Source organism: Anolis carolinensis, chromosome 2 (assembly GCF_035594765.1).
Source record: "Anolis carolinensis isolate JA03-04 chromosome 2, rAnoCar3.1.pri, whole genome shotgun sequence".
Classification (NCBI taxonomy): domain Eukaryota; kingdom Metazoa; phylum Chordata; class Lepidosauria; order Squamata; family Dactyloidae; genus Anolis; species Anolis carolinensis.
In genome coordinates this window covers 145,953,360-145,967,049 of record NC_085842.1, presented here as the reverse complement: position 1 = coordinate 145,967,049, position 13,690 = coordinate 145,953,360, and the positions used below count along the sequence as shown (strand labels likewise).

Here is a 13,690-nt window from a genome sequence, read left to right as displayed (position 1 = left end):
GCCACTGAACAAAGGTAAACACATTAGTATGAACGTCCTGTTCCCAGCATCTGCCAAGGCCATGGAGGAGGGTGGGGCAGGACCTTTGATGACAACACCTTCAGCCATCATCATCGGAGACCCAAGTGGACATCATGGGCACTCAGTAAGGAAGGCATTAGGAGCCTCTGATCTTACCTATCAGCATCCTAGTCATAACTGGGGCCCCTTCCACACAGCTTAATAATATCCCACATTTTCTGCTTTGAACTGGGATATAGGGCAGTGTGGACTCGGCTAACCCAATTCAAAGCAGACACTGTGAGATTTTCTGACTCGATATTCTGGGTTATAGGGCTGTGTGGAAGGGCCCAGCAGGGCTGGCATAACAAAAGCCAAGACAAAGCCAGGGAGAGATGGGGAGTCACTGAACGGGAGGGAAGGGGAGAATAAAGCAGGCATAAAAGAAGGCGCTGCCGAGAGGATGATTATGGCAGACCACCGCCATCCCCATCCCCGAACTGCCAACCCAAAAGGTAGCCCTGCTCAGCCATCCTCATCCTCCCAGTTGGGGGAAAGCGGGGAGAGGTGTGAGGAGGAGGAGGGGCGGGGAGGCGTCGCTGACGGAGCCAAGCCCATTGTTGGCGCCGCGGGGGGCCGAGGGGAGTTGCCAGGCAGCCCCCCCCCTCCCCGGGCCTTCCTCCTCCTCCTCCTGCTGGTGGACGAAGCAGGTCGCGGGCATCCCTGGGCGCCAAGCAAAGGGAAACCCGCAGAAAGAGAGAGAGAGGAAGGAAGGAAGGGAATGCGGCTCCTAAGCCAAGTCCAGCGCCAGGGAGAGGAAAAGAAGGGACGAGCGGTGGTGGGGGGGGGGGGGGCTGCCTCGCCTCTTTCGCCTCCCAGCTCAGGGATCAGGAAGGGAAAGAAAAGGAAAGAAAGGGACGCGGCGCCGCTCTAACCCCAGCCTCCCTCCCCCTTCCTCCTCCTCCTCCTCCCACCCTAAAGGCTTCCTCTTTGCCTGCCTACCTGCGCCCCCGTATCCCTTGGCCAGCACCCAGGCCAGGCCAGCCGCGCTGCGCGCCCGGGCGAAGTCGTATTGATCCAGAGGCTTGATCTCGGGCACCAGGAAGCCCTTCCTCATGGCCGCGGCTGCAGCGGGGGCAGCGGCCACCATGGCCCTTCCGCCGGGCGCTGGGGTTGTCGGCGTCGGCCCGCGGGGGCTTCGGAGGCGGAGGGGCTCCGGGGAGGCAAGCGGGTGGCGGCAGCGGTCCCAGCCGAGCGCATCCCCCTTCCTTCCTCCTTCGCCTCCAGCTCCAGGTGCGAGGCAGCGAGCAGGCGCCCGCCTCTTCCAGCCCCCACCCGACACGCTCACCCCCGCCCTCACACACTCCACCCACGTGACGCAGGCCGTCAATCAGCGCGGGGGCGGGGCTTGCAGACAGGTAATTGCCCCGAGGGGGGGCGGGGGCAGGAGCGGTGGGAGAGGGTTGGGTGGAAAGGAGCCGCAGGAGTCTGCGCGCCTGCGCGAAGGAGGGAAGCCACTCAGCGAGCTTCCTCATTGAAACACACGGCAGTGGGGAGGGCAGAGAGGAGGAGGAGGAGGAAAAGGAGGGAGGGGGAGGAGATTGGGATGTTCCTTCTCCGCTCTCGTTCTTTCCTCATGGCTTCTCCGGGAAGGGAAGGGGAGAGGAGGAAGGAAAGCGCGCGCGCGCACATACAAAGGAGCCGCAGCAGGCGCGCGCGTGTCTGTCTCTGTGCGCGCGCTGGCTTTCTCTCCCAAGGCAGGCACGCCTCCACCATGTTGGCAGGCGGAGAGGGTGGGAGGGAGGAGAGAAGAAAAAGATGAAGTAGAAGATGCCCCCTTCCTCCTCTGACGCTGCCCACCAGCCTCGTAGCCATGTCTCCTTTCCACTCCTTCCTGGCCCGTCCCATGTTTTTGAGAGGGAGAGTGCCAAGCAGGAAAAGGCTTGGGAGTGCCTCCCCCCCCCCCCCCAAATACAGGCACACAAACTCCACCGGCGCGCGCAAGCAAGCAAGAATATGGTGAAGCAGGGAGGGCTCTGAGGGGGAAATGCCCCCTGCTTTAACTCAGGGAGTATTCCTGTCCTTCATACTAATCAAGGTAATTGATTACAACATTCACACCTGCCTCCAACAGACAAGAGTTCTTATTCCCACCTTCCACTGATATATAAATTTTCCTTGCTTAGTTTTTTCAATATACCTCACAGCTTCTGAGGATGCCTGCCAAAGATGTGGGAAAAATGTCAGGAGAGAATGCTTCTGGAACATGGCCATACAGCCCAGAAAAATGCACAACAACTCAGAGATTCCAGCCATCAAAGCCTTCGACAACACATATTCTTGTGCTTGTTTGTTTATATTATACCAGGCTCTTTTTTTCTTCCGTGCTGGAACCCAAAGTGACTCACTGCTTTAAAAGCAATACAATTAAAAAGCCCACCAAAGGTAAATATTTAAAATAGAATTAATATAGTTTCCATGATCAAAACAATCCAGTTAACCTGCAAGGATAAAATAAGTGAAAAAAGCGGTTGGAAACATTCCCGACAAAAACAAAGCAGCAATTCCAACCCTGTCCTTTAAAATCTTTTCAGTTTTATCGAAGGCGTGTCTGGATAAAAAGGTTTTTGTCTCTTTATTTTAATATTTGCCTTTGCATTTGGAAGCCACCCTGAGTCCCTTGGGGAGAGAGGGCTGGTGGGTGGGTTAGAAATAAAATTTTGGGCTTCTGTGAGTTTTCCGGGGTGTATGGCCATGTTCCAGAAGCATTCTCTCCTTACGTTTCACCCACATCTATGGCAGGCATCCTTAGAGGTTGTGAAGTCTGTTGGAAACCAGGCAAGTGGGGTTTATATATCTGTGGAAAGACCAGTTTGGGAGAAAGAACTCATGTCTGTTGGAGGCAAGTGTGAATGTTGCAGTCAATCACCTTGATTAGCATTGAGAAACCTTGAAGCTTCAAGGTCTGGCTGATTTCTGCCTGAGGGTCCTTTGTTTAGAGATGTTAGTTGGCCCAGATTGATTCATGTCCGGAATTCCCATATTCTGAGTGTTGTTCTTTATTTACTGTCCTGATTTTAGAGTTTTTTTAATACTGGTAGCCAGATTTTGCTCATTTTCATGTTTTCCTCCTTTAATAAAATAAATTTATTATTAACAGAAGGGCAACATTTTGGTCTTCCTGGGAAGGGACTTCCAGCCTGGGGCAGCCACCCAGTGGCCTCTCCCTCACCCTCCCTCTATGGTTGTGGTGGTGGTGGGCCTGAGGTCCCATCTACATTGGCCATTTCATGCAGTTCAAAGGTGGCTTCAGATTGCGGCATCCAAACAAACGCCCACAAAACTGTGTGAAACAAAGCTCTTAGTGTGCATCAGTGCTCTGGTTTGTGTCATTGCCATCCAGGCCTCATCCTGATACAAGTTTTCCTATGTAATCACAGCAAAACCACTATCTTCAATAAAGTTTCGAAACTGCATTAAAAGGTCAATGTAAATGGGGCCTCCTTACAATCTTAAAGTCCCATCTATACTGATGCAGTTTCAAACCAGCATAGAAGAAAATGGTTTTGCTATGCAGAACCAGTTTGAGGCCCCGATGGCAATGATGTGAACCACACAGCGCTGATGGCTATTAAGAGCTTTTGCATGCTTTTCTGGGAGTTCATTGTCTGGCCACCACAGTTTAAAGGTAGCTGTGAACTGCATTAAATGGTCAATTTAGATGGGGGTCAGAGTCCAGGCCAGCTCATACTGGGAAATAGGATTTGTCAATCTGGTCTGAGCCATATTGGGCTTTCTAGGTCATGACCAGCACCTTGAACTGTGCCCGGAAACAAACTAGCAACCAATGGAGCTGTTGTAACAAGGAAGTCTTGTGATCCCTGTAGCCAACCTCAGCTGAAGCTCTTTGGACCTCTTCAAAGGTGGCCCCAGGTAGAGTGTGTTACAGTCATCCAAACAGGATGTAAACAAGGCATACCCTGAAACAGCTTATGAAGGATAGATTTGGATCTGAGAAAACAGGAAAGATGTATGGAATTATGTATGGTTATGAAAGGGGGATGATGAAGCAAGATGACAGGAAGACAATCAACCGAGATGCAACTCGCTGTTGGGGAAGGGTTCTAAAGATCTCATCGAATTTCAAAAAGACTTAAATGGTTCAAAAACAAGTCAATCCTGGAGTCTCCCTAGATTAGAAGGCTGAAATGGGACCGCCATACTTTGAATATAACATCAGACAACATGACTCATAAAAAGACTATCAAGTTCAATGAAGTCAAGGGTAGTGGGCAAAGAGACAGGCTACAACAATCAAAGAAGCCACAACCCAAAGCTTACAAGTGTTTAGCAGGGCTTTTTATAATCACAATGTTTTGAAGGTCTTTCACAGAAACTAACCATAACTCAAAGGCAGGTTGGTAGTAATTGACAACAAACGGATGATAGAGGATTTGGTGCCCAGACGTGTACCGATGGCTGAGGCTTTGGCTGAAGCTGGCCAATTTGGTATCAATTTGGTATCAGTCTGATTCCTGCTGGTTTCTGTTCAGTTGGATGGGGTTAAAATGGGAAACTACTCTCCATTTTGTTTCACCTTTTCCACCCATAAAGTGTTCTATTTTTTCTCTCTCTTGGCTGTAGTTGTCCCTCTTGGTGCTATGCACCTACCATTTCACTTCCACTCGCACATGTTGTATTGCAGTTGACTAGTCTATCCCATACCTTTCATAAGGACCTAGTGGTAAACAGTTCCACACCCATCATCTGCCAGTGCCCAGTGTGGTTGGGTACTTATGGTGACTTAAAGGGGAACAAGATAATTCATGAAAGAGGGTTTGTCTGTTAACAACTGTGACAGTTCAATGGAGCCTCTGTGTTCAGAAAGCATATACAGTGTTCCCTCACTTATCGCTGGGGTTAGGTTCCAAGACCACCCGCAATAAGTGAAAATCCGTGAAGTAGGGACACTATATTTATTTTAATATTTATACATTATTTTAGTAGTTATACACTATTTTAAGTCTTTATCAACCAATCATGTGTTGATAAATCGCCTTCTTGTCCTCCCTTTGCTGCTTGGGCTCCTTTTCTCTCCCTTTGGCTTCTCCTTCCTCCCTTCCTTAGGCTGTAAATTGTATTTTTTTATGATTTATAATAGTCTTTGAGAGTTTATTTAAAACCCGCGAAACAGCGAATCCGCAAAAAGTGAACCACGAAGTAGTGAGGGAACACTGTATCCACATTGAACTGGATTATATGGCAGTGTGGACTCAGATAACCCAGTTCAAAGCAGATATTGTGGATTATCTGCCTTGATATTCTGAGTTATATGGCTGGGTGGAAGGGCCCATAGAAAGCTTTTGCAGGCTAATCTTGTATGTATTTAAAATCTAATCCTGCTGTGTTCAGCAGTCATTTTCCCAAAATAAAATGATGGGATTATGGCTGAAGTCTCGCCCTGTTGCCCTGAGTGGTTCATATTATTTTTAAAAGTGTATCAAAAAAACTGCTTTGTATGTATCATGGTTCTGTGTGAGCGATAACATATACATTAGACATGAAATGCATATACTGTATTTCCATGTAACATTCGTTTTGGTTCCCTGCAAGTCTACGTGTATCAAAATGGCAGTGAATTGAATATAAACGTTTATCTTCTGCACAAAATGCTTTCCTCGTAAGTTTAATATAAATTATGAAATAGCTCTTATATAATCATGGAATAGCAGGCTTTAAATTTACAGCATTTGCCATCAGTGCCAGCACCCAAACCCTGGAAAATAGGTGATCATCATAGTGGATTTTATCTTTGAGCCTGAGAAAAGTACCCAAATAGTATACCTTCCAACATTTCACAGATGAAAACTGAAACACATGAAGTGGAGACACATCAGAATGGAGTCGAGAAGGTGTAGTCAGGCAAAAAGAGGACAAAAGACATTGATAGAACAGACACAATTACAATTTTTATAGGACAAAATAGAATGTATGTACAGAGCTTAGAAACAGAAAACTCCACCCCTTTGTCCTGCTTGGTTAATTCACTGCAAACAGCTTTTGCATTCTAAACTCTAGTTTTCAGCAACTGAAATAAGCCAACAATGAAGAATGGATACAAGAGGAAAGAGAAACCAGAATACCTTTAAAACAGCTGAAAAAGAGAAACAGTAAACTATGGCATTAAATGCTCCCTGGAAAACCAGGAAATTTGAGAGTATGAAAGTCATTTCTCAACTATACACAACTATAACTAGGATTAAGGGATTCTAAGCAGATCTCTGCCAGGGGTTTAAACAGATCACAGCTGATCGGAAAACTGGTCAGTACACAGCTTAAGCCAAACATGGGCAAACTTCAGCTCTCTAGGTTTTTGGACTGCAACTCCCACAATTCCTAACAGCCGGTAACCTAGCTGGGATTTCTGGAAGTTCAAGTCCAAAACACCTGGAGGCCCAAAGTTTGCCTGGCTTAAGGTATGCCATGAAGCCTCAGGTGTTGCTAAAACATCTAATAATGACAGCTGCTCAAATTTGTAGAATGCCCAGAATCCTTTCATGGTTGGCAAATGGCAGAAATTACGGTTATGGTTTTGAGTCATGACACTTTGAACATTTAAGTGTCTGGGTTGGTCTGCTTGTGTGTACATGTAGATTGATTTTATGCATAGTTTTTAATTAAATATTTCTTGACATCTGAACAAACACACCAATTTCACTCCTTTCTCCCCGCTACCTTGCCTGGAGCACTGTAGGGCCTGGCAACCTACCATGCTCACCACAAGACTCCTTGACTACTAGATGTTTAAAATGCTTTTTCAATGAGGAACATATTTTGAGACCTCCCATATTTCCACTGAATCACATTTGGTTCTTGTTTGCATCTGATAACGTGTTTGCCAGATACTTTTATAGGGAAATTCCAGATGTCAATATCCTAAAGCACAATTCACTCACCACAGGGGGGCTGGGAAATAGAAAGTCCTGTTTATTACTATGAAATCAAATTGCATCGCAACAACTTTTGGGTGAGAAAGCAAGCACCTAAAATGCCTTCTCGTCTCACGTGAACCTGAATATACTCATAGAGTCTTGCCCCATCAATATAATGAAATTTAGTTGTAAAGCAATGTCTGGAATTTAGGGAAATTTCTGAGACCAAGCTTTATTTTAAATCATTGGCCACTAGAATTAAGGCATCTAACCACAACCAAGCCCTAAACATAATTACTTGGATATACTTTGATTGGACTAGAACTTTTAAGTATGCATAGGATTGCAGGCTTAAGCAACTGGCTTGGATAAATCTGTTTAGCCAACATTTTTAATTGTAATTATTCAAACACATTTTAAGCTCATCTAGATTGATTGAAAAGTTCCCCATTTTATTTCTGTTCTTTACAATTTTGTTGTTGCGCATCATCAAGTTGTTTCTACTCATCTCCAGTTATTTTTGGCAAGATATGTTCATAGAAAGTTTACTTTTGTTTTCCTCTGAAGCTGAGAGAATGTGACATGCTCAAGGTCACCCAGTTTAACAGTCATATTCAAATGAATATGAAGTACAGGTTTAATTTTAATTAGAGAGTTGCACTTTAAAATGTAATTATTTTTCCTCATTTCTACCAAACCTATGTCAGTTTGGACCCTTCCAAATGAACTGTATAAAAAGCTGAGTTCTGGCTGCATGCTTGGTTGCAAAACTAAGATAAATGAAAGATGAATGCATAAATTGTTCAATCCTAAAAGGATGAGATTTGGGACACGCGCTTGAGCACCGAGAGGACAAAAGGCAGACCAAATATGCATCTACATTGTAGAGTTAATGTAATTCTGTGATTTGTACTTTGGTGAGTCACGGTACTCTGACAGAGAAGGCTAAAGACTTTATAAAAGTGGACCTCATCACACTAGAGCAGGGGTCCCCAAACTTTTAAAACAGGGGGCCAGTTCACGATCTTTCAGACCGTTGGAGGGCCAGACTATAGTCGGCCACCAAGCAATAATAATTAATAATAATAATAATAACAACAACAGCAACAATAATAATAACAAAGAGGGTTGGAAGAGACCCGTGGGGCCATTGAGTCCAATCCCCTTCTGCCTTTGTGCACCAAAAGCACAAGCAAAGCACCCCTGACAGATGGCCACCCAGCCTCAATGTTAATAATAATAATAATAATAATAATAATAATAATAATAATAATAATAAAGAGGGTTGGAAGAGACCCCTTGGGCCATTTAGTCCAACCCCCTTCTGCCTTTGTGGACTGAAAGCACAAGCAAAGCACCCCTGACAGATGGCCACTCAGCCTCAATGTTAATAATAATAATAATAATAATAATAATAATAATAATAATAATAAGGGTTGGAAGAGACCCCTTGGGCCATTTAGTCCAACCCCCTTCTGCCTTTGTGGACCAAAAGCACAAGCAAAGCATCCCTGACAGATGGCCACCCAGCCTCAATGTTAATAAGAATAATTAATAATAATAATAATAATAATAATAATAATAATAATAATAATAATGGTTGTAAGAGAAGAAGAGACCCTTTGAGTCATTTAGCCCAACCCACTTCTGCCCTTGTGCCGTGGGGGCCGGATAAATAGCTTCGATGGGCCGCATCCGGCCCCCGGGCCTTAGTTTGGGGACCCCTGCACTAGAGCTTCTATCCACTTTAAATCCAGGTCCTCCTGCAATATTTTGGGGTTTGTAGTTTAGAGGCAGGCCTTTAAACTGCTCAGATGGAGAGATCCTGGGCCTCACTAAACTACAAACCCCAGAATTCTGCAGGAAGCAACTACTGGGTTTAAAGTGGACCAATAATCTAGTGCAATGGTTCTCAACCTGTGGGTCCCCAGTTGTTTTGGCCTACAACTCCCAGAAATCCCAGCCAGTTTACCAGCTGTTAGGATTTCTGGGAGTTGAAGGCCAGAATATCTGGGGACTCACAGGTTGAAAACCACTGCTCTAGTGTGATGCAGTAACTCCTATTATTTCATAGCATTGAGCCAAGATAGTTAATGTGGTGTCAAGCTATATAAACTGTACAGCAGGGGTCCTCAAACTTTTTAAGGCGAGGGCCGGTCCACAATCCTTCAGACTGTTGAGGGGCCGGATTATCATTTGAAAAAAAAAAAATACAAACAAATTCCGATGCACACTGCACATGTCTTATTTGTAGTGCAATAACAACAACAACAACAACAACAACGAAAGAACAATACAATATTTGTGTTTGTGATGTATATTGTAAGCCACCCTGAGTCCCCTGATGGGTGAGAAGGGCGGGGTAGAAATGATGTAATAAAATAAATAAATAAATAAATATTTAAAAATAAAAACAATTTTAACCAACATACATTTATCAGGATTTCAATGGGAAGTGTGGTCCTGCTTCTGGCCAATGAGATAGTCAAGTTAATTAGGGTTGTTGTTGTTGTTGTTGTTGTTGTTGTTGCTCCTGCTGCTGTTGTGTGCCTTCAAGTCATTTCAGACTTTGGGCGAGCCTAAGTCTAAAATTTATTTATTTATTTACTGCATTTATTTACTACATTTGTATCACACCCTTCTCACCCCAAAGGGGACTCAGAGTGGCTTACACATTATATGTACATACAATATATTTTATTAGCATAGCACAATATTAGCATTATATATTACTATATTGAACTATACCACTATACTATAATATTATTAGTAATATTATATGTAATATAGAATATATAATTAATATTATTATATGGTATTATTATTAGTGTTATATTGTATTACATTATAATATTATTATCAATATTATACATATATACAATATATTATATTATAAAACTGAGGGCAGGGGCCAGGTAAATGACCTTGGAGGGCCGCATCCGGCCCCCGGGCCTTAGTTTGGAGACCCCTGCTGTACAGTATAAATGCACTTTCTGTCTCCAGTCACTTCCACTGTGCAATGCCAAGTTCTACAAATATTAAAGAAGGAAGTGCTACTGTGTATCAGTTTGAACCATCTAATTCAGGTACGATACAGAAAAACACAGCCAGTGTAGGCTGATCAAGTTAAGACCTTATCAAACTTGTTTCAGCCAGTGGAATGCATTGCATTTTTACAAGGGATGAGATGATTGTGATATTTTACTGTTCCTAGAGCCTTAGACTAAGCACCCTTAGTTCTTGCATGGTAAGAGAGTGGAAAAACAGGTGTTGGGGGAGAGTGTGGAAAGGTGCACCAGCTTTTTGAGGCCTGAGTCTTTCTATTTAGGTGAGCTTGCTTTAGTGGACTGAGATAATGATACTACACCTGTTTTACCTTTATCTTGGAGACATTTGAGCGATGGTCTTCTGCTCCCCCATGGCAACAGATTTCAAGTCCCCACTAGCAGAATCAGAGAAGCAGAGGCTTTCATTTCTCAGGGCAAAGTTTGACATTGCTGCTGTGGGGGAATGCAGTGCAAAGCTCCTGCCAGTTAATAATTAACCAAAGGAAATTAGCCAAAAGAAACCTTACAATACACAGTCCCTCTCACAGGTGCATTTAGGAACGCTTCACAATATGTGTCTAGGAACAGGTGGAGTAGAGCCTGTTTATTGAAAAGGAAATTGTAGAGGAAAAGATGCAGAAAAGGTTAGCCAAAACAGACTGGAACAGCTCATCAATGGGAAAAGGCCACACATTTGGCTTGTTTGCATCCCCTTGGCTGAAAGAAGAATAAAGAGGAGATAAAATGGTGGAAGTGTGCACCATTTTGAATGCTGCAAACAAAGTTGAAAGTTGAAACAGAACGCGGTGTCATCCTATTTAGTTGAAAGCTGGGAGGTTCAGGATGGATGAAAAGGCAGTACAGTGGGCCCTTGTTATCTGCTGGGGTTTGGTTGTAGGTCCACATGTAGATACAAAAATGGATGGATGCTCAAGTCTCATATAAACCCGCATGGTAAAATGATGCCCTTATATAAAATGGTAAAATTAAGGTTTGCCTTTTGGAAAAACATTTGAATATTTTCAGTCTGTGGATACAGAGGTCTGACTGTACTTCATTACAGTACATAACTAAAATGTAATCCACTAGTGTGAGATGTAGTGAAGGCCATCATTTGGATTATTTTAAAGGCATTTTAGACAAATGGATAGAGGCTGGGGATATTATGGCTGCCAGTCATGATGCCTCTGGTATCAGAGACAGTTTATCATTGAATAGAGTTCCCAGTCCTGAGGAGTAGGAGTAAAAAGTGGGCCAATGTGGTGTAGTGATTTGAGCACGGGACTATAGCTCTGGAGACCAGGGTTCAAATGCCCACTCAGCTATGGAAACCTATTGGGTGACCTTGTGCAAATCATGTTACTTGAGCTTCAAAGGAAGGCAAAGCCATTCCCCCTGTAAACAAATCTTGCCAATATAATTCTATAGTAGGGTTGCCTGAGGATCACCATAAGTCAGGAATAACTTAAAGGCACACAATAATAACATGCAGAAAGCCAACACAGGCCGTAGAATAGTTTTGTGGAGGTAGGGAACTCTCATTTTCTCAGGTAGGAGAAGTGCTAGAAAGTTCAGTTCTGCAAGAGAGAAGAGCTCCCCCTATTGATTGTGTTACCTTATAGACTTCACACATTTCTCCCTCTTATACTAGCTCAGACAGAAGCTGTTTATCCTGAGATATGAAACTGGCTTGTGGAAGACTGCCAGCTATTTGCAGAGGCAAGTACAACATGCCAAGGATTGTCTGTCTCAAATTATTATGTTATAGCTGAACATCAGCACAGCTACACCTTAAAGAAAGGAAAGAATGTGTTTAGATCAGTGTTGACAAAACACAGGAAGCAAAGGAATTTTCCTCCCAGTAATTATTAATCCAGTTCCAGATTTTAAAAATGATAATCTGTCTGCTCTATCACTTTATCTTCATTTCAGTGGCTTAGTTCCCAATGAAATTACTGTATTTCTGTCATAGTATTATCCACACATACCCTGTGACCATTATTTTTCTAAGTGATATATGCTGCCTTAATATGATTATTAATATATTCCAGCACTAATGTCTCATATTAATATCCCATCTTTTAAAATGACACGGCAGTAAGGACAACAGAAGGAAGTAATTTACAGTGACATCCTATGACATCCTATTGAGTTAAATGGTACTTCTTTTGATATATATGTATGCACTGAACTTTACCTTTAGTAACCTTTTTGTTCTTCTGGGCACTGGGTGGAGGTTGTTTCATGCCTTCTAATTTGTATGAATCAAAGGAGACAATACCTGCATACCTTTCGACTGTTCCAATATGACAAAGAAGGTTCTGATTAGTAGGGTTGTCCGATCGATGGAAAAATTGTTTCAATTCTCGTTTCTAAAGTAGGGGGTGCCGGCTCTTCGATGTAGAAATTATTTCTAAATGTTTCACCCAAAATTTTTGGATATTTACAAAAATTCGTAATGTTTCTAAAATGTTTCTAAAATGGCGGACGCGCATGCGCAATCGCCAAAAAACAGGAAACCGGGGAGGGGACTTTTCTGGGGGTCTCCCGCCCTCATTTCTTGAGCTATTCTCATCAAATTTGGTACAGTGGGAGAACACATTCCACACTCTTTGCTTTCCTTATATGGCTTGATTGCTTTATTCCAGAAAACTTTGAAAAGGAAAGGCAAAACGTCTCCCTCAGAAAGTAAAAAAGAGCCCCAAAGCTTAGCGGTTACAGGGGAGCAAGCAGTGCACCCTCCTTTGCAGTCTTGGAAAGCCTTATATGGCTTGATTGCTTTATTCCAGAAAACTTTGAAAAGGAAAGGCAAAACGTCTCCCTCAGAAAGAAAAAAGAACACCAAAGCTTAGCGGTTACAGGGAGGGATGCAGACTCCTTTGGAAAATAAAAATTTCCAACATCCACAGCAAGGACTCTGACCCAAGCCAATTTCCCCCCAACACAATATCTAACCGGCAACAACCCTCTACCCCCACTTTGCCCTCTCTGCTTCACGGCGCGCGCGAATCTCTCGTTGGTATCCCAACCCAGAATGGCTTCGCCTCCGTGCGGAGGCGATTTTTATAGCGATTCTACACGTCGACGGGAGGACGCTAGCCCCCACCTTTTTTAGCCATCATGGAAGACTCTGATTGGCAGGGAGCGGGAGCCATGTTAGGCTGCGCTAGGCCAGCATAGCTTATTACTAATAAGCCAGCATAGCTTATTACTATCAGTTCTTACTATTTCGTACTCTGCATTTTAAGATATTGGACTCCTAATTGAAAATACCATGTAACATAGTTGCTAATAAAATTAGGAATTATTCCTTATTATATTTCCTTTTGCATTCTGAGACTCACACTTGAAGAGAATGCTTTGCAGGGTTGCCTACCTCCGAAAGCACACCTGAGTAACTACCAGTAACTTTGCAGGAGCTCCTCTGGCACAAACATGCAACTGTGACCATGTCCCAATTAGTGGGTGCCAAGATAGAGCCCCCCCCCCCCCCATTCTGCCAAGCAAGATGAGGGAAACATTAGTTGCTGGCAAGTATAACTGCTGTGAGCTCATCTCCCATGTCTGCCCATCCCTTTTTACTATATGTGACTTGTCTGGACTATATTATTGTTTTTAAGACTTCTCCAACAGCAGTTAATAGTATCTCCCATAAACAGGTAAGCTCTTTGTTGGCAAATGCCTAGTAATTCTTTCCAGCATTTTAAATAC

General features: G+C 43.6%; 1 protein-coding gene across 6 annotated transcripts in view; it reads right to left on the bottom strand.

Moving 5' to 3' along the window:
- camsap3 (calmodulin regulated spectrin associated protein family member 3) overlaps positions 1 to 10,441 on the bottom strand; it is a 59,465-nt gene extending 49,024 nt beyond the window's left edge. For 2 of the 6 annotated variants that reach the window (XM_008104232.3, XM_008104233.3), the window contains exon 1: positions 1,003 to 1,459. In XM_008104232.3, coding sequence (XP_008102439.1) covers positions 1,003 to 1,150 — 148 coding nt within the window. In that variant the 5' untranslated portion in view covers positions 1,151 to 1,459. Of the gene's footprint in view, positions 1 to 1,002; positions 1,460 to 10,308 lie in introns of those variants that run through there. The other 4 variants (XM_062970745.1, XM_008104234.3, XM_016991280.2 and 1 more) reach the window with 4 other exon arrangements.
- Positions 10,442 to 13,690: the final 3,249 nt, after the last annotated feature.